The 25,457-nt window shown below is 40.2% G+C and overlaps 1 protein-coding gene across 5 annotated transcripts; it reads right to left on the bottom strand.

Moving 5' to 3' along the window:
• Positions 1–25,457, bottom strand: PPP1CC (protein phosphatase 1 catalytic subunit gamma). 5 transcript variants are annotated; one of them, XR_010407404.1, is made up of 10 exons: positions 25,198–25,457; positions 14,015–14,146; positions 12,637–12,867; positions 8,425–8,529; positions 7,001–7,224; positions 6,658–6,792; positions 5,596–5,656; positions 4,210–4,270; positions 3,422–3,619; positions 1,795–2,702 (listed from the first exon to the last, which is right to left on the bottom strand). XR_010407404.1 is itself a non-coding variant. In XM_064578357.1 (9 exons), exons 1-9 carry the CDS (start codon positions 25,250–25,252, stop codon positions 16–18), a joined length of 1,050 nt encoding a protein of 349 aa, XP_064434427.1. In that variant the 5' UTR covers positions 25,253–25,457; the 3' UTR covers positions 1–15. The 5 variants fall into 5 exon arrangements, 4 of the variants coding, with proteins under 4 accessions (XP_064434427.1, XP_064434429.1, XP_064434428.1 ...); XM_064578357.1 differs by lacking the exons at positions 1,795–2,702; positions 3,422–3,619 and adding an exon at positions 1–61; XM_064578359.1 differs by lacking the exon at positions 3,422–3,619.

Raw genomic sequence — 25,457 nt, forward strand, 5'->3', positions numbered from 1 at the left:
CCATTCTGATTTTATTCACTTTATGGATGTCTTTGATATGATTTTGTTTGAAGGGTTCCACCTGTCAAGAGAGTATGAACAGCAGTCTTAGAGGAATCCTAGCTTTCTGGAGTTGGGAAAAGAATGCAAATCACCTTTCTCAACTCTGTATAAATGTAAAAGCAGAGGTGACCAAAATGTGCACCCAATAAGCAATTTGCACTGCAGCAAATCTTAAAGATAGTTGGCTTTCTTTCCTCTTTTGTCCTTATTCCACTGTCTTGAGAAATACCCCACGGCCCTAGAACAACAATAGAAACAGGAGGCAGACTTGAAATCAATCTGAGCCAAGCTGAACAAAATCCATGCATCTTATCAACGTTGCATGGCCTCCCGACTGAGAGATTGAGTCAACTCCAGCTATCCCTTAATCATTAGGGTTAACGCTAAACATGAGAAGGAAGATATTGGTGTTTGTGGGTGGGTCATCAAAACTTGGAAAGATGGGATTTCATTTTGGTAACTAACAGGTATAGAATTGGACTCCTCTAAAGGCTCTTTTGAGTTGGTGGATGGAGCAAATCTCCAGCAGATAGCAAATGAACTTCTGCCAAGCTCAGCAGAAACCTCTTTATCCCACCTGCTCTCCTGCCACACCCACAAAACCTAACTTGCTAGGGTTTTGCTGGAAAGGTCAAGCAGCCAGTCTGTCCCAGAACATAAGGACTGGTTACTGTTCTCTCGTACAGTAGCCCTGAACAACTGGTGTGTGGGCTGGTCCTCTCTGGGAGACATGGTATTTGATACTGTGCTAATTAGGTGGCTAGAAGAAAAAAAGGAATACACTTTAAAATGGCTCCTTAGAATTTTTTCTACAGCTGCACCAAATATACATCTTGGCTGAATGATTTATTAAAATTCTGTATTTGGTTGCAGCTGAGTATCACTGTTAGAGAACTGGTTGTTTGGGACACAAAATGAATGTGAAATCTAGCCAGAAAAAATATTTTATTTGAACGGTCAGAATTTTCTCAAGTTTGACATTAGGTAGGAACCAAACTTAGCACCATCAGCTGCTTTACTGCTCCTGTGGTTATCTGCACGTTTATAATACTAAGTAGATGCTTTTACCTGAGGTTGGTGGAAGACCAAGTTGTCTTGCGGCTGGCCCTCCCACCAAACTGAGTGTCGTGTCCTAATAATTTTAAGGTTAACAGCTCCTGTCTCTTCCTAGACTTTAAAAAATCTGGTTGATGACAATGATTTAATTGTACACAATCCCTCCATCTCAAGCTTTGTGCACTGCAAGATTTCATCTTCAGAAGCACTTACGATTTTTGCCATATTGATCTATTTCCAAACGTTTGCGTGCCTCATACTTAAAAACTCTTAAAAACTTTTGTTAGCTTAAATTTCTTCCTAAACTTATCTAGGTAACATCTATTTTCCCATTTATTAACTTTTTGATTACAGAAGTGTTCAAAATTAACTAAGTGCTTTCATCCTGTAACATATTCTTTAACTGACAATAAATGACAAATCTGCACAACTAAAAGGCTTACCTGTATTTGAAATTTTTGATATATGCAATAAATCCAAATGCCATGCCTGTTCGAGCTACTGCAGCTATTGTGCTGATCGGATAAACAGTGATCCTCTCTGTGACCACCCAATTGTTAATCAGGTACTGATTCGGGGATGCCAGGAATTCTAAGTATTCATTCAATTGCTCTTGGGATGAGGTTGAAAGCATTGATAGCAGGTCTTCATTTTTACTCTTCATCTGAAGCTCACATATATAATCCAGCATGGATGAATGAAAACTGGTTTTTGCCTATGTCTGGACAAGTTTTCCCAAGTAAGTTCCTTTTTTTTTCTCCATTGATGTAAATCTTAGAAACATTCTTTGGTGTCTTACAGATGCTTACTCAATGCTCATTATGTGTAAGCCAAGTATTAGGCACTTTTTTGGGTTTTCAATCTTCACAATCCCTCAGTATTCTGGTTTTCTATCTTACACGTGAAGAAAGCAAAGCCTGGGGTTGGGGTGTCCTATTCTTCTGCTCTAGGCTGATGTGTACATCTGATTTACAGAGCTGAAAGAAGCGAATCATGATCTCCGCAGATTCCAGCTGGCTGGTTTGCAAGGCTGAATGAGCTTTGGGTCTGTCTTTTCGTAGGAGGTGGGGAAATGAGCATATAGAACTTCAAACCTTTTTTTTTTTTTTTTTTAAGATTTTATTTATTTATTTGACAGAGAGACACAGCGAGAGCGGGAACACAAGCAGGGGGAGTGGGAGAGGGAGAAGCAGGCTCCCCATGCAGCAGGGAGCCCGATGCAGGGCTCGATCCCAGGACCCTGGGATCACGACCTGGGCCGAAGGCAGATGCCTAACGACTGAGCCACCCAGGCGCCCCAGAACTTCAAACCTTTTAACCCACTCTTTGGAAAGAGCTCTTGCCCATTCTGCCTCCGTTTGCCAGCTATTATTTTCTCTTCACTTCCCAGCAGTTTCCTTTCAGCCTCTCATCATGGTCCCAGAGGAAAACTCAGGTGGTAGCTCTTCCCTTCCGTCAGTCTGAATTCTGTGCTTTCTTCATGACTCAACACTCAATCGTTTGTTCCTCATTCCCATGTCCCACATTCCATTTATGTCTCCGTGACTTGTGAAGTATGCCATGTCAGCATCTGTGCTGTTCACTGCAGCTAGACACGGGCAGGCCTAGTTAAGTAGGCACAAACCAGTGATTTCAAACGATGGGTTTCAACTGTATTATATAGACTATTTAGCTACATAGCATAGCTGTCACCCTTCTGAATGGTGGTATACTGGTGCGGTCATCTTCAGATCAAGAATACGTAAAACTAGAATTTAAAATATTACACTAATAATTGCAACAACTTCATGTTTCCTGGTTGTTTCTTTTGTATTTGCTGAAAATACAGGTGTTTAATGTGCAGTCAGTGCTCACAGTTGCTTGGCTGTCCACGGCTTAGTATCAGGTCATTATAGGCCTATATGTAATAGGCAGGTGCTATTTAGAACCCGGCCAGCCGAGTTTTCAACCATATGAAACAACTGAGATTAATTATAAAGCAACAAATAGTGAATGATACTATTATGAGTCAAGCATCACTCTGAGCATATCACATCATTTCATTCAAGATTCACAATGAGGCAGGTACACTCCCTGGTTTATAAGAGACACTGTGGCTCAGCATTTAAGTCACTCACTCAAATCACACATTTAAGAAAGGAACAAAGGCAGATGTGATTCAGATGCACATGAAGAGAAGTAACAAATGAGAAAGTAAGGTTAGGGCAGACTGGGATTTATAAGGCAAGGCCTCAAGTTCTATTGTCACATACTAGTTTCAAATTATGAGCCTCTCCTAAGATCTCATGTCCTAAAACAAAGACTGATTTTGTTTCCTACTTACCTGGAGCTATGTGTTCTTTCTGAAAGAATTTAAGCAAGCCACCACACTCCATGCTCTATCACCTGAGTAGAGTAGCCCAATTTTATAACTACAGAATTTTGAAATCCTACAAGTGACACAAATGATAACGTCCAGGGCACAGATTAATAGCACATGAAATCTGCCTTTGACATAATCAATTACTGCTCATCTTTCTTCCTATAAAGGAGGAGACGGGAGAATATGACAAGAAATTAAAATAATACAAGTTTGGATCTGTCACAGAATGTGGAATGAGAAGGCACAAGAGGTCAGGAGGTCCAACCTCCCTCCCTGACAGAGAAGCATGCTTAAGGGGCAAGATGTGGCCAATGTCTCAGGACCACAGACCGTTAGTGCGGACAGGAGACTGGACCCCAGCAGCCCTATGCTTTTCCCTCCACATGCCACCACTGGCACTCTAAGCGAAGCCAGTTTTTGAGAGAAGAAAGTGCTTTGCAAGTGACATGCTCTTCACTCACTTTTAATGTACTTTGAGAAATGAATATCCATTTGACACACTTGTGACACATGTAATATGACACAACACTGTGTTCCATACGAATCAGGGAACCGAGAAGAGAGCAAAGAACTATGCATGCAAACACTGGTGGTTGAGTCCTAAAAAGAAAGCGGTTGTTCAACTGAACCCAGACCAACATTAAACTATGGATGCAGGTGACATGGCAGCTCACCAAGCCCCCCACCTCCCAAACGGCAGGGGAGGAGGAGAGCTCAATCGTATCACCCTACTTCAGAAACGTACTTACATCCCGGTTAGAACTCCACAAACATGAGCATCCGTATTATAATCCATCTTTGGAAAACAGACTATTTGAAGGAAAACAAATCCAAATTGAAACTATGTGGTTTCCAGAGCAATTTATTCATTAAAATCTATTCAATATGCCATCAACAGTTCTCCTGTGTGTATTGTGCTGATAAATAGACACTGAGAGGATTTAACAAGTTCGTCGTTTAATAAGTCTGAATTCATTTTCACCACATGGTCTTGTACACGGTCATCTGTTGAAACAGATTTCTTTTTAACAGATCTTAGTTTAAAAAAGTCATAGATACTGTGAGTTCTGTATAAACTGGTGGATATTAAGTTAGTTCCTTTGTTTTGACTTATAAGCCTCAACTTCACCGCAGAATAAAGAATGTAGGCCAAAGAAAGCATAATCGGTCACTCGTATAGAACAGTATTGTTTCTATAATTTGAAGCTTTCTGAATGGACGGGTTCAGGCCTGATGTAACTGTAAAAAAATTACTTAATGAATAGACTATATGGAAATTGTACAAAATGTTATTAACTTTAATCATTAATAGCTTAAACAGCACTATGTTACTAATTGCTATTCAAAACCAAAAACCTGTTTTTGAATCCCCAAGAAGGTGGCATGTGTACACAACCACGCCACCTTGTACTTAGGGGTTTGTCAAGACGTATTTCAACAGAAACTTTGGCTTTAGGAAAGAGTCACAAACATTTAAAATAATGGCTTTAATCGTCATTTTGAGTATACGGTAGGGAAAGTGTGCTTTAATTAAATATACATCATGCCAGTGATGCTGGCAAGGTTGAGTTAATCCTAATGTTGATAGCTATAAAAACTAGTTTGTACATGACAAGACAATGAGAGAAAAAAAGCAATCCCTTTGAAACAAAACTTTAAAAAAAATATGTTCACAGTGGTTTGTATCAACAGTATGCATTTTATGACAATAACATGTACAGATTGAGCACCCTAGGGCTCTCTTTATATCCTAAAGAAAACGAGCATTTACATTATTCATGGGTTGAACTGAATTTTAAAAAGATCAATTGTACACTTACCCCTTAGACAGGATAAACTGTTCTGGGGTGTACAGCTTTAACACCATCATTAAAGTTGTTTGCAAAAGGAATACAGAATTAAAAAAGACAAAACATTTTTTCTTGGGAGTGGAGAGTCTTTCATTTGCTGTTATAACCAGCAAATGCCATTCATTAACTCAAAAAATGGAAGGGGGCCCCACAAACACACTATGTGAGCAAGCTGACCAATACACATTACAGTTTTAAAAATGAAGGTTATATACTCTATGTTACAAGTCCCAACTAGGCAGTGTCAAAATGACATCTATTTCTTTGCTTGCTTTGTGATCATACCCCTTGGAGGTGTTACAGGTCTCGTGGCATTCGGCTTCTTTTTCTCTGCAGGTTTTAAAATCTGCAAAGATTCAAAGGTAAGTGCATTTTAGGAAATATTCTCGACCCCAAATCTTAAGATTTCTTAAATCTCACTCAAATCTTTTGTTCAGAAAGGTCTCTGACCATTTAAAACTGACCCAACAACTCTTGAAAACCCCACTAACATATTAATGTACCATGTTAATATGTTAACATGTAAACATTTTGGTAATAAATGCTATGATGAACAGAGGACAAATTATTTTGCCTCTGGATAAAATGACAATTTTCTGAAGTCAGTTATTGTAGTATGTCTAGGCTATCCCCTCTGACACGGGGGTGGGGTGGAGAGTTCTCCAGAGCAGTGTTTCTCAAACCCACAGGGGGCCCTCTCATAGTCTCTGGGAGCTGCAAGTTCTCCCCCATAGTTGGTAAAACAACATTTAACTGATGACTGCCACGTGACTTCAGTGGCTTTACTTATGATTATGACTGGGCTAGCCTGAAGTTGTACAAGTTTAATTGTAGTAAGAGAGCGAGAAAAAGACTCAGACAGACTTTGTGTGTAAATGATACTTTTGTGCCAAGTGAAGGCCAAATGATGTCATGGTGAATCAGTCTTGTGGAAATTAAAGAAAAGTGGTGGGAGAAGGGAGTAATCACACAGCACATCTGTGTGGCAGTTAGTTCTATTCTCACATACAAGCGGGGATTTAATTTTAGCTGAACATTATATTGACATAAGTTTTAGATTTATAGCAAAGGAACTCTAAGCATGAGGAGCCAATAAATTGGTTTTTTACCCCATTTAAATAATGTAAAAACAGTTAAATTCAACACAGCAGGAAAGGTTCCCTGACAATTTTTTTCCCCTTAAAAGGGGTCCACTGATTACAGAATTAGGACAAACACTTGTATGGGAAAATAAAAATTTAGTCTACTCAACATAAATGAACAGTAGGCAGAAAATAGCAATTTTTAAAAAAAAATCAGTAAAATTTAGACATAATAGTAGGAAACAATGCTGAAAGCATCCTCTACCTGAAAAGAACACATTAGAGTTTCGTCCACACTCATCATGGCACCTGCATTGTCAAACTCTCCACAATAATTGGGTGCAGAAAACAGAGTGACCAACTGCCTCTTTGCAAAAAATTCATATCCATCTTCAACCACCTTGGAGAGAAAATGGTTTTAGAGTAAGTAGGTGTAAATTGCAGGTGAGTAAAACCACTTTTCAGTTTCCCATTGAGCCTGATATCCTACAGGTCACTTGCAGAGACATTTTGTATGAATAAGCAATACCTACCCACTAAAACCAACAAGGAGAATCTGTGCTCACACACATGCTCTTAAGTGTACATGTAAAATTCAAAGTCAATACCTGGTGGGCTCTACATATAAGATCCAAATCATGCTTATGGAGAAATTTTGCAACCACTTCTGCACCAAATGTGAAGGACACTCCTCTGTCATTTTCACCCCAGCCTAAGACATCTTTATCGGGGTCAGACCACAAAAGATCACAAAGAAGACCTTGATCTGGTACATCAGTTGGTCGCATAATTCGCCGAATCTGCTCCATAGATTGAAGATCTGGTGATAAACCTATTAAATGAAAAAAAAATTTTTTTTGGAAGAAAACAGAACTTCACTTTAACAGTTCCATTTGCTTACAGAGGGACTCAATGACTCCAACATGGAGGGCTTAAATCTATGGCTATGATTTTTTTTTTTTTATGGTTAGGTTTTCTTATTTAGCTTTGGTTTAAAATAAAAAAAACTGAAAAAGCACTAGAATTTATTATATGCACCAATCTGTGAGGCACAATATGTCTAAATGGTATATGGAATCAGTTACCTCAATATACAGAGCCCTAAAAATTAAAATCCAGTGATTTATAGACAACCACTCCTCAACTCCTTTGATGATAATAATGAACAATGTACATTCTAGATTTTATTATCGACCATTTGTAATGACTAGGTGTAAAGGGTGCAGATACTCAGGTATGATGTAGCTTTCCAGGAAACCTGTGCTGTCCAAGTACCATCAAATCATCAGACCAGCTTCGATGTAGCTGACTTTCATCTGAATTTAAAATCACATGCCCAGGGGCACCTGGCTGGCTCAGTGGGTTGAGCCCACTGCAATTCCTGATCTCGGGGTTTTGAGTTCAAGCCCCATGTTGGGGGTAGAGTTTACTTAAAATAAATAAAATTAAAAAATTTTTAAAAATCACATGCCCAGCTCTACCAAAACCAGCTGAAGTATACGAGGGCAGGGATAATGGCTTTATTAAAATACATTGTGTCGGCTCTTTGACAGTTGTCATTATAATTTCTGACCAAGGGTGAAAAGAAATCCTTTTTCACAATTACTATTTAATTATGTTATACAAAGCACAACCATGGAGAAAAATAAAATCGCTTTTAAAATCCAAGTCAACAATTTCTAAAAGAAGAGGATCAAAAACAGACCAAGGAAAGTCTACTCACATTTTCAGTATTCTGGAGATTCTATGATACAGCATATTAATTGCTCTTCACTTTATATTTAAAAACACTTTCTGCTCTATTTTCAAGTCAAACTGTTACAGAGCCTAGAATTCCCTGTAACGAATCAATTTCTTACTTCAGATTTCTATCCAAATGATCCTAGATGCACCAGAGTGGACCCATGGTGTAACACATCAATAAAGGAGAGTCACCTGACAGAGAAGTCATCCCAACGACAACTCAAATGTCTAAGTGTACCCCCTTCAGAAGGGAACAAAACCTATTTGCAACTAAAATTAGCCCACATACCTCCATGACAGCAGAATATCTTCTCATCCACGATGGCTGCTATCGGTAAACAGTTAAAGCAGTCTGTGAAAGTTTTCCATAGTTTAATGTTATATCTTCTTTTACCTGTGAAAATTTTAGGATGGTTAAAAAGACTGGTGTTCTGTAGGTTCGTTCTCTTAGGACAATTTCTCCCAAAGTAAGATGCTAATTACTTTTTAAGTAAACAAGAACTATGCTTTTATTAAAAATTCCCTGGAGGATAGGTTTAGCAGATCTAGCTATACTTTAAAATCCCAAAGAAGTGTGAAATCAGAATCCCAAATGCAATGATTAAGGATTATCATTAACCCCCAATAATTATTTGGTAGAACAAACTCTGTTTGGAACCTAGCATGTTTTGTCCAATCTCAACCCAGAGGCAATTATGAATAGCTTACACATGTGCCATTACCATCTTCCTTCTGAGGAAGCTTCTGAGAGTTGACACCCATCCCATCTCTCACTATCATCAAGAGCTTACTGGTACCAGATAATTCCCAGCTCTACATACTCTAGTAGCAGGCACACCAGGATAACTGTTCCTAACACTGCCACAAATGCTCAGAACGTTCCCCAGAGAAACGATGTTACAGGGTGCTTGTATTCCCCTCACCAGCCCCTGTATTCCCTGCATTCTGGAGTCACAGTGTGATTTGGACATAAGCATGACTTTAAGGTACTGTTCCTGCAAGCAAATTACGTTCTGAGTTAAAAACCTACTCATAAATTCTGGAAGCACAAATCTGTCTGAATTGGGTTGAGAATGGCCCAACTGTGGGTCACCTTGTCTCCTGTACGTCCATACCAGAAAACCCAAAGATCTAAGCACAATCTTCATTGCTAAAGCCAAGTTTGTCCTTTGTCTCCTCTCCTTTCTTATTCTAGGGACATCTACAGGTTTTTTTTTTTTTAAAGATTTTATTTATTTGACAGAGAAAGACACAGCGCGAGAGGGAACACAAACGGGGAGTGGGAGAGGAGAAGCAGACTCCCCGCTGAGCAGGGAGCCCGATGCGGGACTCGATCCTGGGACTCCAGGATCATGACCTGAGCCGAAGGCAGTCGCTTAACCAACTGAGCCACCCAGGCGCCCGGGACATCTACAGGTTTAAAGCTGAACCTTTTTGGAAAGTTTAGACTGGCCCAAGCAGCAGGTTCCTGAACCACACCTTCCACTCTACTGCAAATCAAGTCAGGTATGGAATTTAGCACAGGGTTTGGAATGTAATGCAAATTCAACAAACACTTGACTTCTCCCTTTGCATAGAACTGTCGTCTTTCCTTTTAATAGTTTATGTTTTTTCTATGACTGGGTATAACTCTCACCATGGTTCACCCTGTTTTGTATTTCTTTGGAGGTCACTAATTCCCTATTCCTTATCTTCCTTCACTGGAGGGTTCTGGAAGCCAGACAGAATTCTTCTCTACAAAAGGCTGAAAGGGAACCTTTTACTTAAAAAGTAAAATGACAGAAGAACAAGGCTGGGCTGGTCCTAACCTCCATTCATAAAAGCGATTTGGTTCTGTCTCCTATTTTCCTCTGAATGACCACCCAATGGCTCGCTTGGATTTTTCCTTTGCGCACGTGCTGCATTTGCCAGTGCCAACGAATCCTCTCCCTTCTTGAAGTCTGCTTTGCTCCATGATTCTTTATTCATGCAACACACTCCAGTTTGTCTTGCAGATTCCTTTGCTACCTTTCCTGGCTCCTTCAACAAAAATTAGGATTCTTCCTCCTGTTGCCTCTGAGCATCTTAACTAAGTCCTAGGGCCCTGTTTTCTGTTCTCTCTACACTTCCTCCCTAAGGTCACTTCAGACCAGTAAGAACATCTGGCTCCAGAAAGGTTTAGCCTGGATAACTGCCAAGGTCTCTTCAAGCTTCCAAATCCAGGGACTCTGAGCCAGAATCCCTAATGCAGTTTCCTATTACTACAGATCAGACTGCTCTGGTATCAGAAAGGGATAACACATATTCACATTTTATCTAACAACAGACTCCCCAGCTTTTCCAGGACTATACTCTTTATAAAAAAGTTGGGGTGGGGGTTGGAGGGAGAAAGAGTGCTTATTATACTTGTGAAATAAGCCTATCACCTAAAGCAGTGGTTTTAAATTGTTCCATGAAAATCTACATTTTTTTTTAAAGTTTTATTTATTTATTTATTCGTAAGAGACAGAGAGAGAGAGAGAGAGAGAGAGAGAGAGAGGCGCAGAGGGAGAAGCGGGCTCAAGGGACTCGATCCCAGGATCCTGGGATCACGACCTGAGCCGAAGGCAGACGCTTAACCATCTGAGCCACCCAGGCGCCCCGAAAATCTACATTTTAATAAAGCTTCTCAACTTTTAACTTAAAGTAAAATTTTAATAAAATTTTCAACAGTTTTTTTAAAAGTCTGCAACCATCAATCGAAAGCCACCTATGTCAAGGACACTGCTCTGCCCATAAGTAGACTGGATGGCAAGTTATACCTGCCTGATGATGGGCGGGGGGAGGTGAGGGGAGCTTGAGCACAAGGTTAATCAGTAAGTCTTGATGACCAGACAAGAAACCAACCAATGTTGACCATCTAAAATAATTTTTAAAGTCTTCTGCATTAAATAGAAACTGAAAACAACATTGCTAATATCTTCACTTGGATATATGTAACAGAGTATCTGGATTTGAACTTCATCAATGAAAAAAACATCAAAGTACTTGCTGAACAGCAGCATATAAAAGGAACCTTTTCTTAACTTGTTCTAAAAAGTAGCACCTGTAACAAATACCAAAACACAATTTATAAAACTTGCTGCCTCTCATCTCACTACCTTAGGAGTAATAACTGCTTTACCAGTACTTCTCTGATAGACTCATTGTCAAAATCAAGTATCTTTCTTGGGGCATCTGGCTGTCTCAGTTGGTAGAACATCTAACTCTTGATCTTGGGGTGGTGAGTTCAAGCCCCACGTTGTGTGTAGAGATTACTTAAAAACAACCACCACCACCACCTTTCTGGCCACAGACTCAGTTGACCTAGTTAGTTCAGAACCCATTAGATTTTTCTTTGGTGATCCCTCCCCACCTCATCTTACCAGCTGGGTCTCAGGGCCTCAGACCAGGCAAACATACAATTATGGGAGAGGGTGAGAGTAGGAGAGCTAAGTCTAGAAATACAATCTTTCTAGCAGTGCACTTCTAACAAATGAGCTAGCTGAATACATCTATGTGGAACTGAGATGGAAAAACACCACATTACAGGTTATGACTACAGTCTGGTGGGGGAGGGCTAGTGACAATTCTTTACTGGTCTTGTTATCATCACTGGCAAATGTAGTAACTCAAATTCCTTAACCACTTCTCTCCTCCCTGCCTGAAGCCTCTCCTAGCAGAAATGATAAGCACAAAAGGATGGGGTAAGGACCCAACTCACCCCCCCTTAAACATTTTATACTTATTAACACTACAATAACAACAACAATTCCACCAAAACTGGCAATTTTTAAGGCTTTAAGAATCTTGTTTTTTATCAATTACCAACTCAAAGTGTACCTTCAACTATACAATCCAAAATGGGTCATAATTATGTATAAAATGTTACACAATTTTTTTTGTTTTTAATTTCACTTTCTCCTTTCAGCATATTTTAGGATAATAACTGCCATTTGTCCTGGGTGCACATGTGCCAGAAGGAAAAAAAAAAAAACAAACACACACACAAAAGAAATCATTTGTGTATTTGAAGATACCATTTATGTGAAATAACTAGAAAAGGCAAATCTACAGAGGACGAAAGCAGATTAGTGCTTGCCTATAAATTTACTAAAAATCACTGAACTGTATACTTAAAACAGACAGATTTTATGGAATGAAATTATATCTCAATAAAGTTGTTAAAAACAAAACTATCTATTTGGACAGGTTCTCAGACCTGTACTAAGAATTAAGTTCAATGATGATCTTAAAGAAGCCACCACTGCGACCATTACTTCTTAATCTAATAGTCACATCATAAAAGAATCTAGGGCATTATTATACTGTAGTGGCAGTGTTATTTTTTTACCTTAAGAAAAAACTAAGAAGTTAATGAAATAAAAAATGATAGATTATAACATTCCATCTGAAACGCTCACAAATCCTAACAGAATATATGCAGTTTATGATCAAGTATCTCAGTTTAAGTCAGTCTTCCTTAGATGTAGAAAGTACTTACATTCATCATAAAATCCATAAATTCTATTGATGCTGGCACATTCATGGTTTCCTCTGAGAAGAAAAAAATTCTCGGGATATTTGATTTTGTAAGCCAGTAAGAGGCAGATAGTCTCCAGTGACTGCTTCCCCCTGTCCACATAGTCCCCAAGAAACAGGTAGTTGCTTTCTGGTGGGAAACCACCGTACTCGAAAAGTCGAAGCAAATCATAGTATTGCCCATGGATATCACCTAGAAGCAAGAATTCAGTTACACAGTGCCCTCATACTTACTGTTCAATCCACTAACAAAGTTTTGGAGAGACATTCTTTTTTTTTTTTTTTTTTCTTATGTTAATCCCCATACATTACATCATTAGTTTTAGATGAAGTGTTCCATGATTCATTGTTTGTGCATAACACCCAGTGCTCCATGCAGAATGTGCCCTCCTCAATACCCACCACCAGGCTAACCCCTCCTCCCACCCCCCTCCCTTGGAGAGACGTTCTTTAAACATGCATTGCATAACTGGATTGACCTCTAATAATTAGGAGTTAAATTTGACGGCTAACACTAATTTCCAAACTTGTATCATGTTTTAGTTCAACTGAGCTTAATAACAATTTTAAGAGTATGTTTATGTCCAGAATCTCACACAAAACTCAACTAATTAAGAATTAATTTCGTGGAAAGGATTATTAATGCCTAGGCAGGCCTTCTTGCCAAGTGACATGGCTTTCCTTTCAGGCTGGCTGACCACTATCACATCTCCGGCAGCTCAGCCTGCAGGTTACTGTGTCAGCAGAACTGCTGCGTTGCTAGTGAGCCCCAGACCTGCATGAACAAAGGTACACACACCACACCCACCAATTCATTCAGCTTTCAATTTCCCCCTGCTAGATAATGCCAAAGAGCATTCAACTTTAAAATCATACATAGAAGCTTTATCAATGTAGTCAAATGTGCTAGAATATTTAGCATTACTCAGATGAACTTCAGTTTTTATACGGATTATCTGCATCTATCATGTAGAAACAGACTACAAAACGGCATCAAGGAAAGTCTATTTTTAAGCATAGCCAGTCTTGCTTTAAGCTTAAATGTAATTCCTATATATTCATATAGTTCAGACCTTTTCTTAGCTCTCCGGTGTCATTTCTTTCCTTTCTACTGCAATGTTTATATTCCTTTAGTCAAACAATTTTTAGAAAATCTGAAGCACATCTAAGTACACTAAGTCCATTAGAGGTATTAATTCTAAAGCTAAAATTATTTAAGTAGTTGCAGGTTGTTCATAAATAGCAAACGATTCTGCTGGCAACACAAAGGCATCTATATATCCTCGAGTCACTTGATCAATTGCACAATCAAAGGCAACTGTCCATGTGCCCAAACCTACCACATATTTTGAGTGGTGCTTCAAGTTCTAGTAGGATAGGCTGACTGAGAAAGATCTCTCGGGACTTTAAGCACAGTCCTCGGATTTCATTCTCCTGCAGCTGGACATTCTTACCGGGCTTGGACCCTCTCACTGTAGGGGAGAAAAACTCCAGTTAGTCAAATGAAGTCAAGATACAATTTAACATACAAATTAAAAATATCTGAGAAGGCGTAAGTTTTAATGAGGAGGCGGCAAAAACACAGTTTAACTGGCTTTCTGGCTGACTTTATTTTCGTAACACTTCTGAAGAACATGGTTTTAATGCCTAATTGTAATTGTAAAATCTTAGACAGGATTTCATTGATTATTTAGTTGCATCTTCTATACTAAGTTAAGACTTGTTACAGTGTCCTGAACAAGGGGCCACACTGTGTATGAATACTGTTAGAAAGGTATTCCTTTTGTTACTTGCTGAAATCAGACTGGCTGTGGCACAGTCCAAGGCCTCAGTTTTGCATCCCAGCCTCAAAAATCGGCCTTGTTCACCTCCAGCCTGTCCACCAGGCCATCTCTTTTTGCCTCCAGTCCTGTCTTCTCTTCTCCAGCCTTATAAATGAATTAGTATTTGTACAGCAGGAGATTTCAGAGATCGTCACATTACTGAGTTGGTTCTAAAGATTTTTTTTTTTTTTTAAGATTTTATTTATTTGACAAAGACAGAGACAGCGACAGCAGGAACACAAGCAGGGGGAGTGGGAGAGGGAGAAGCAGGCTTCCCGCTGAGCAGGGAGCCCGATGTGGGACTCGATCCCAGGACTCTGACCTGAGCAGGAGGCAGCCGCTTAACGACTGAGCCACCCAGGCGCCCAGGATTCCTGTTTTAAAATACGAAATTGGGGGGCGCCTGGGTGGCTCAGTCAGTTAAGCGACTGCCTTCGGCTCAGGTCATGATCCTGGAGTCCCAGGATCGAGTCCCGTACCAGGCTCCCTGCTCTGCAGGGAATTTGCTTCTCCCTCTGACCCTCCCCCCTCTCATGCTCTCTCTCGTTCTAATAATAAAAAAAAAAGTCTCTTCATTTTAAAAAATAAATAAATAAATAAAAAAAATGTGAAATTGGAGGGGCACCTGGGTGGCTCAATTGGTTAAGCATCCAACTCTTGATTTCGGCTCAGGTCGGGATCTTGAGGTGGTGAGATTGAGCCCTGTGTCAGGCTCTGAGCTCAGCGAGGGAGTCTGCTTTAGATTCTCTCTCCTCCTCTCCCTCTGCCCCCCCCCACGCCCCCTCGCACGCGCGTGCTCTTTCTAAATAAATCTTTTTTATTTTTAAAGATTTTATTTATTTATTTGACAGAGACACAGCGAGAGAAGGAACACAAGCAGGGGGAGTGGGAGAGGGAGAAGCAGGCTTCCCGCTGAGCAGGGAGCCTGATGCGGAGCTCAATCCCAGGACCCTGGGATCACGTCCCGAGCCAAAGGCAGACGCTTAACGACTGAGCCACCCAGGTGCCCCTAAATAAATAAATCTTTTAAAAAAATAAATAAAAAATTAAAAAGGTGAGACTGGAAATGCTCAGAACCCTCCCCCATCAGTGTTTTTCAGAGGATGGCTGGTATTTCCTCAAGAGTTCTATGAAAAAATTTAAGTGTCGTTTGCATTTTACTGAAACACACTTCAGGCTCATTGTACATACTGTACATATTTTGCTGTGCAATCTCTGGGACTGCATCTGTGAATACAATGATGCCCTTACAGGGCAAAGGATGTCAGTGAGTGCTGTAAGGAAGGTTTCCTAGTAATCTGAACATACAAAACAAGAAAAGGGAGAAAGGTGGCTCGTCGTTAAGTGTCTGCCTTCGGCTCAGGTCATGATCCCAGGGTCCTGGGATCGAGCCCCGCCTCGGGCTCCCTGCTCCGTGGAGAGCCTGCTTCTCCCTCTCCACTCCCCCTGCTTGTGTTCCCTCTCTCGCTGTCAGATAAATAAAATCTTTAAAAAAAAAGAAAGAAAGAAAGAAAGAAAGAAATACTGGTACAGCACTACGTGTTGCCCACATCGGAGTACCCGAGTTCTACTCACTATCAAAGTAAAGCACTCCAGCCCTGTAACAGTTCATTTATCAGCAGGTAGGCAGGAAATGAAATTTTGTTTTGATTCCAGTTATAGCAGATTAGACAGTCACTAAATACAGATTAAATAGCACTGAATTGCTAATTTTACCTTATCCTTACAGTTATAAAGTGGCCTGCTTGCTGGTAGGGTATGGTTAAATACAGGGACTGATTATTCGCAACTTGCAATCGGTCTTAATACTTGTTTTGTACAAAAGATTTATGAAAGCAGGCATTCTACGAATTAGAACTGAACCAAAATCACAGGACCAGACTAAATATAGAATGTCAAGTTACATCCTTCAACCATTAAACCCAATATAAAGTGATTTAGTTTTAGCAAAACCACAAAACCCATCAGATTAAATTATTGTTGCTAATTTAAATGTTATCAGTTTTGAAGGCTTTATATTCAACTTATAAAATCATTCAGCCTATTAAGTGAATAAAAGCAGTAAGTTTAACCGGTTTGTATCTAGCGTAGTTCTGTAAATATCTAATGTTACAGAGTGATAAAAATTACAAATGAAAAACCTGATGTCTGCTGAGAATTTTTTTCCATTAAATATGGCTGAGTCCAAGTTTGAGAAATATTGTCCTAGGCAAAGCCATTTTTCAGCCTGAATAGCCACCGAAACCCTGAGTTCGCTGAAGAAAAGTTTTGAACAGAAACCCAACACCGTGTAGAGGGGTTTTACTTTTTCAATGAAAGACAGTACACAAGAAAAGACGGCAAGAGGGAAGGGCCAAACTCTTCAAGCACGCAATGAGGAGAAAGTGCTGAAAGAGCAGTGGAACTGGGAGCCAGCCCCAAGCTTCTGTACTGGTTCTGTAGCCTTGAGCAAATCACTGCTTTGGACCCCAAAATATGTAACTGAAGCAAACCACAGCCAGTCTCCTTCTGATCAAAACATTATGAAATGAGAAGCAACGAAGAGGAAAGCACAGTGATGATAATTTTCGAGGGAAGACATGAAAGAGACACATCTATAATACTACAGCAACTGAGCAATAAAAAATGGTTTTTCTAGAACCACAGTAATTTTCTCTCCTGACACACACAGTGGAGAACTCAAGAAACACTCCTGATGGAAAGACAGTGGGATTCCTGCTTCACTGGCCAGAAAACCCCAATCATTAGCAATTATACCACAAGTCAGCCAGAAGCTTGGGCAGACTGCCCAGCAGGAAACTTTTATTTTGGGATAGGAGGGGACTCCTAGAAGCTTCTGGTTTTCAACCTCAATCTTTTTCAGCAGAGCCCCACATTTGTGAATGAACAGTCCACTTTAAGTCTTTCAAGAGAGCGTGCAATAATTAATCTACACCTATACGGAAGGAAGGCTGTACTTTTAATATGAATGCTATCATTAAATCGATGCCACCAGATTAAGTCAATGTTGCTAATGTAAATATTTACTGGTTTTGGAGGCTTCCCACTACCACCTTTAGACATAGTCTATGAGTTTTCTTATTCTGTTTTCCTGTTTATCCTCTGAGTGAAGTGTACAGGTAAGTAAAAAGCAATACTGCTAACAATTAAAAATTATTCTTAATGTGCAATAAGGATTAAATGCAGTTTTTCCAGAACAAATCAAGATTTTATATCTGAAGAACAGTGCTCATTAAAAACAACATGGTCCCAAAGCTTCTTAAATTCCCTGCAATTAGCTAAAGCAATAAAATTATGAAAATAGAAACTCTGCCAAAACCCTCATCTACCAATTGGCAAATACCTGCTCATCCTTCAAGACTTGCCCTGGAGAACCTCTCCTATCCACCTCCTCTCCTCTCCTCAACCTAGTTTACGCTTTCTGAAATGCTCTCACAACACTTGGATACCACTCAGCACACATCATACTTTGTACCGTAAATGCCATTTTGCTTCCACCTACTCATCTGGACCCTCTGGTAGGCTGTAAACCCCAAGACCACACGACTGGCTCTGCAGTGTACATGCCCACGGCCAGATGTGGCAGGCGCTCAAAATTTGTTGTGTGAATGAAATCTGGATAAATCTCTAAGTGCTGATGACATGTGATATCAGAATTAAACATGTTATTCCAGACTACATACTTTTGATTAGCAAAAAACCTGTGTCTGTGCTTTAAAATTAAAAAGAGCAAGAGTGTCATTTCCTATCAGCCTTTAACAGACTATTTTTCTAGTTGCAAAAATTTAGGATTACTCTTAAGTTTCATGTTGAAGATGATTTGTCTAATAATTAGAAGATCAAGATTTCAAAATGGGTTTTAGCAGTTCAAATAAACACTAGCTATTTCTTAAAAATGGCCACATCGGCCAATAGTTCATAAATCTACTTCACTATTTTCAACATCCATCAAATAGAATTACGTACTAGTTGCAGCTAACATTTACCAAGCACTCATCATGTGCTGGGTACTGCACTAGAGGGCTTTACATTGCCACTTAATCCTCACAAAAATCCTATAAGTTAGGCTCTGTCACTTCTGTCAGTCTGGGAGAGGTTCGGTGACTTGGTCTAAGATCACAGAGCTTATAGGAACACCAGGCCCCTATGAACTCTAAGTCTAGTGGTGCTGCCACCATACTACTACCCTACCAACTAAGGATTTGTTCTTCTTTAACTTCCAAACAAAGGAGTTTTTATAGGACAAACTACCAAAACACTAATATATGGTCACTGCTTCCTAAGAAAATTCTGAGATGGGATAAAAAATCATAAAGCATACTTACAAATGAGAAGCATTAAATCAGAACTAAACTAGGCAATCTGTTTAAGACTATCATTACTTATTAACCATGCTTCAAACATTGAACAGAAGAGTTGCAGAATATCTACTAGGTGCCAGACCCTCTGATGGATGCTGGGGATACCCTGGTACACAGGATGGACAAGAACCTTGTCCCTTCTCTTGTGGAGGACACAGAAAATAAGAATAGGTAACTGCAGCTTGTTATAAATGCTATGACTAGAACTATCCCTTCATAAAGATTATAAAGCTAAAAAAGTTCACCTTAAGGATAGTATCTTCAATACCATTGAAAAGACAAAGGCTTTTTAAATAAAAACATCTCAATTTTAAACAGAAACAGCTCTAATTACAAACACTGCAGCTCTACTTAATAAATATCAGTCAATACTTACCTTGAGGTTTAAAGCCTCACTGTGCTCTGCGTGCAATGGGAGAAACATGCACAAAAAGGAGACCCTTGGTAGGAAATTCAAGAGTTGTCACATGTTACCTTCCTAAGGAAGTAGCTGTGGTAGTTCAAATAGTAAATATCAAATTATTTCAACAATTGCCAAAGGAATCCAAAATATTCAACAAAAAAGAACTTCACTTTCCAGATGGAAGTGTTTTCTCATAAATCCAGATGCTAGGCATTGCATGGAAATCAGGAGGCATTGTAAACATGTGTAGGTTAGTGATCAGTACTAACACTAGTTACATTAACATACCAATTTAGACCTTAAACATACAACTTGTGAGTAAAAACCTTTAACTGGCTAGAAAGATTCAGAAAAATGCATTATGGCTGTCAACAGCAAAGGCTGTTCTGTAGAAACTTATCCATTTATCTGGCATATCATTAACATGAGTGTATGATTAAAAACTTCCATGCAATTTTATCAAAAACAAACTGACAAACACTTGAAATAATAAAAGAATGTTATCGGTGATTATTTGCAACGCCAGCTTTTTCTCACAGGCAACACTAACTTTTTTGACAGCCTGGCTACAAGCAGAGATGAAAACTATGCAAAGAAATTTAAAACTACTTTGGGATTATTTATGAATAATAAAAAAGTATTCTTCTTGCTCTTTAATTAAAAGTCCCTTAATTGTTGAAAGTAAATCTTACTAAAAGGAACAGCATACACAAAAAGAAAAGCTCCAGATGAATTATAATGAAGTTTTAGAATCTAAGAATGGCACAACCAGCATAAAAATAGGCTGACGCAGACTTTGCTGTTTTAAGATAATCTTACTTAAGTAGGTGGTAATCTTGAGAATACTGCACATCATAATCATTTCAGTGACAGAATCAGTAACCTCACACTATAGGACAGATTTAGGGAAGGAAGACCTCAAAACAAGACAAACAACAGTGAATATCTGCAACATTAAAACTTTCCCACACACAACTGAGTTCTTTCCTACAAAAACTATAAACCACAAAAATGTTACCAAGAACCCCTTGGTTTCATTGCAGTCAGGAAGACTTCCCACTTTTGGACTACCTGAATTGTTTCCGCACCACACACACCCTCATTCTTGACTTTCCTAACTGCTGCTGTTATACTTTGTGCATTTATTTTTTTATTGAGGTATAAGTGACACACAATGCAACAACAGTATATACTTTGGACATTTAGAGGGGATACCAATTTTCTCAAGACAAATACTCAGGATACAGTTGGAAAACACCACTGTTCTCAAAGTATCTTGAGTTTTCTACACCTAATGTGAAACCAGTTTATGAAAAATGTTTATCTTTTCAGTCTAACAACCCATTTTGATAAAATACCACTAATTAGACTGGAGGTCTGACCCTACATTTTAAGAGTAATTTTCATTTTCATAAGGCATCAGTGACACCCACTCTGGGTGCCAGCAAACCCTAGAGTAGTGGAGACATTGAAGGTTTCAGGTAATCAATCAAGACCTGTAAGTAAATCATCTGTTCTTACATGCTTGGATACAGGGGTCTGATCCTAAATCTTAATAATTTGTCCTAGAATTCCATAAACTCCAAAAATATGAAATCTTTCCTTATTCATCTTCAACAAGACTTCCTTTTTTAAAGCAATTCACATCAGAATATTGTCTCCTTCACACTTCAATCTTCAAGGTCTTCTAATCGCCCTGATTGTAAATGAAGAGAAACAGTCAAGCTGGTATAAAATCATTATCAACCACTGCCCTGCTTCAGGATCAGTAATCCTCACCTACCTCAAGTAAACTGACTGGCACAGGCACATAATTTGCAGAACAGGTCAAAGATTAAAGGACTGCAGTATCAAAGACATAAAACAATCTCACCGGGGGCGCCTGCGTGGCTCAGTCAGTTAAGCATCTGCCTTCGGCCCAGGTCATGATCTCAGGGTCCTGGGATCGAGTCCCCCATCGGGCTCCCTGCCCAGCGGGTAGCCTGCTCCCCGCCCCCCGACCTGCCACTCCCCCTGCCTGTGTGCTTTCTCTGTGTGTCAAATAAATAAATATAATCTTAAAAAAAAAACCACACACAACAATCTCTACAAAAAACCTCTACCTTTGACAACAGATTACTAATGCGTGGCCTGGCACCACCTCCGTTTCACCAGCTGGGGAAAAGGAAAGCCTGGCCTCTGCTCCTGTGGCTCACATTCCCTCAAGCACAGCATCATGACACACACCACCCTGTTAGATTTCACTGATGTCAACTGTTACTGACAAACATGGGGGCACTTCAGGCATAAGGAGAGTAATCCTCTCCATGCTGTGGTTTAGGACTGGTGCAAGCTGCAGATCATGTCTCCAAGAGATCCTTCCCCTCCTACCTCATGGGAGAGGATGAGGCCTACTACTGACATGCGGCAAGGGGAGGGGAGGGAAAGGCGGGGGGGGCCTCAAAACACAGACTTCTTGCAAAATAGGGAATTAGTAACACAAGCTTTGATAATAATGTCTTTATCAACAAAATGCCCTATGATAATTGCTTCCAAGAAAAGCCTCTAATTGTTAAAATTATCTGACCTATTTAAAAAATAATAATTGCAGAATTCTCATTAGAAAAAAAGACGACTTTTGTTTTCTTTGATCAGAATTTTAAGAACTTTTTTTTTTGTCCTTTGTATGATCTTCAAGCCCAGGCACTGGTGCTATTTTAACATTAGAATATAAACATGTTTCATATTACACCAAAAAGCTAAATACATGGGTGACTTAAATTTATAGTTTCAGAGTATCTGAACACTCCCTACTTTCAGATGAACTCTTACACATCAGAGGATTAAAGTAGTAGATGCTTTCTGAGGGCCAAGGCAGAAGTCATATTTATTTTATTATTATTATTTTTAAGATTTTTATTTATTCATTTGAGAAAGAGACAGAGAGAGTGAGAGAAAGCGCACGCGCATGTGTGCCCGCGTGCATAAGCTGGGAGAGCGGCAGGAAGAGGGAGAGTGAGAAGCAGGCTTCCCGCAGCGGGAAGCCCTTATGATTCCAGCGTCCTGGGATCATGACCTGAGCCGAAGGCGGGTGCTTAACGACTGAGCCACCCAGGCGCCCCAAATGTCATATTTAAATCACTAAAGTAAGTAGAACAATTATGCAGAGCCTGACAAGGTCTTGCAGTTTGACGACGGTCATCTTCAGAGAAAAGATGCTTTTAGCAAATCAGGATGTGAAATCAGTTACAGGGCCTGCTACATAAGGAAAGTACTAAACATCTCTACTCCCCAGACCCGGTCACTCACAAAGTAAAACTCTGCCCTCTCACTTTTCTCCAACATGGTAGGAATATCACACCAAATCAATAGCTAGCTTATTTTCTCTCTAAATCTCCTAAGTTTTACTGTACAGTTATTTAAATAATTGAACGTTAGTTAAACTAAGGAGTCTCAAGTTTTATCATCAGCAAGGCAGAGCCTGGATAAAGCTTCCAAGGTAGGTCACCGAAGTGATGCCTCACTTAAGGAACAACTACTTAAAGTTTAGACTAGAAAAGAATTGCAAAGTTGTAGTGCAAATCAACATGCTGGTTTTCTTAAAGACCTCACTTTGAGTTGCCTTTTTAGTACTATTACGAGCCACTTCTCAACTAAGCTTGCACAGTCTTGAAAGAATTCTGAACATACAAAAAAGATTACAAAACTCATATGCCATTTTCAGATATACTTACATCTGAATTAAAATTTTTAGGGAAAAAGGTTTTGGGGGCATTACAAAAAAAAAATCACAAAAAATTTATTATCAACATCTTCTAACACAGATGTGTGTGCGCATGCGTGTGTATCTGTATCCTCAATGGATCATCTTCAACTGTTTCTCTGCCAAATTAACACTGATGAGAAAAAAACAAATTTGAAGTATACAGTATTGTGCAGTTAGCCCATTCCAGAGACATTAAAATGCAATGCTTTATTATATTAATTCCAATGAAAAATGATACATTAAAAAATCTGGTTTTCAAGTGCAACATAACACGTAGAGAAGAACTATTAAGAAACAATTGATCTCATTTTAGATGATCCAAGTTTATCAAGGTAAATTTCTTATTATGATTTAAAAACTAAGACTAAAATGAACAAATCTGTTATGTGAATAGAGTTGTAAGCAACACAGGTCTTAACAAAAATGGTTTTAAAGTTCTGATGATTCTAATCAACATAGATTCCAATTTGTTGTTTCCTCAGTGAAATAAAGCCCATCATATCTCCCCATCCATAACCCTGTACAGATATGCAAAAGTTAAAGACTTAAAATGAAAATATTTAATAAAAAGGTCCTTTCTTACTGCAAACTGTTTTAATCGGTTCCTGGCTGACTGTGGCCTCATAGAAATCAAAGGACTGTATTAACTAGCATGAAAATATATGAAAAATCTAGTTCTTATAATAAATGACATGTACTGAATGAGTGACAAGGTTTTTACCCATAAATGCCACTGGCATCTCAAGAGCATTTGAGGGGACTTTAGAGACACAGTCAGACACATTTCTTTTAAGAAAATATAAAAGCAAAAAAACCACCCCAGGATGGATGAAGATATTTTCAGAAATTTCATTTTAATGACTTAATTTAAAAGATCCGCAAATTCTAGTACCAAACCTGCCCCAACTGTTCTTGCTCTGGACTCCATCTCTCAAGCACTTACGCTACATTATTTTAGAACAGTATAAAGGCAAAAAGCAGTTAAAACTCAGACAAATCTTCATTATCCGGCGCCCAATCAAGGGATTTGAATCCTTCCAAAGTCTCAGAAAAAGACATTAGCATTAGCAGACAGGCTTGGGAATTGGGGTGCGGGAGGCTCGCTTCAAAGACCCCCTTTAAAATCCAAACTTCATCTGCATCCCACATCAATAGGAAACAATTGTCAGGCACCTCAGGAGTCTTAGGTCAGACAAAATTAAAGCTTCCTTTTAACCTCTGCTTAACCTTCCTTCAAACATAAGGTGGGCTGAACGTAGCAAGTTCTAGCTCCCGGCTGGCTTGGAAACCTGTCACTAATGTGTGACCTTGGTCAAGTGACTTAACCTCTCTGTGTCTTCGTTTTCTTCTGAAAAACAGGAAAAAATAAAAGCACTCACCTCCCAAAAGACTGTTGGGAGAATTTATGAAATGTGTGTAAACTGCTCTAAAAATGTCTGGCACACAGTAAGCGCTTTAGAAACGCTGAGTATTGCTATGAATGTAATTATGAGATGCACGCAAAGCGCTTAATACAGAACCTGGCACATTGGAAAGATAACGAACTGTCACCATCGCTGGTTTCACGTTCGGTGGCACGTTCAGAAAAGAGCGCGGAGACCTCTTCAAGATAAGGATAACTTAAGAAGAGCATCTGGGAAGGCAGGAGGGGATGGGTTCCGACACCCTCAGGAGATTTGAACGTTCGTCACCAAGTAACAAGAAATGGGCCGTCCGACCCCAGCCCCACACAAAAAATAAGCAAGACAGGAAAGGAGCCCTCGAAGCTGGTGGAACCCACAGCCCCATCAAATTGCTTTCCGAGAGGGCGGGTACCAGAAAGTAAGGGACACGCGGTCCTGCAGGGCGGACCGGGGCCCCCAGCCCTCTCTCCTCCAAAGGCTGGTCCCGCTTGCAGGGCGCAAGGGGGTACGGACCGGAAACGTGGGGGTGGGGAGCGGAGTTTTCAAATCTCCGGGAGGAAGGCTGCACCTCCGAGCAATGAATGAGCGGCGCCGGAAGGGTCCGCGGGCTGGGCCAAGTGCGGGACCCCGGCCCGCCTCCCTCCGGCTGCAGCCCCTGGCCCCACGAGCCAACTCGCGGGGCTCACTCCCCTCCGCGCTGCAAGCCCAACCGGCCTCCCAACTTCCCCCTCCCCCGCGAGCCCCAGAGGCCGCCCGCCTCCCCTCAGTCCGTCCTCCGACCCCTTCACCTTCCAGCAGCCGTTGGATGATGCTGTCGATGTTGAGTTTATCTATATCCGCCATCGCCTTCCCACCGCCGACCCTCCCGCAGCGGCGCCGCCGCCGCCGGCTCGCGCCCGGGACTCACACCTCCTTTCCCACGCCACGAGCACAGGGGCGGTGGTGGCGGCGGTGGCGGCGGTGGCAGCAGCCGCGGCGGGTCCCCCCCCAACCGCCCCGCTCCCTGCTTCCTCCTTCTCTCCCCACTGGAACCACGAGAAGAACAAAA

The sequence above is a fragment of the Mirounga angustirostris genome, unplaced genomic scaffold (assembly GCF_029215605.1).
Source record: "Mirounga angustirostris isolate CCGP_5_RB_7025 unplaced genomic scaffold, mMirAng1.0.hap1 SCAF_14, whole genome shotgun sequence".
NCBI lineage: Eukaryota > Metazoa > Chordata > Mammalia > Carnivora > Phocidae > Mirounga > Mirounga angustirostris.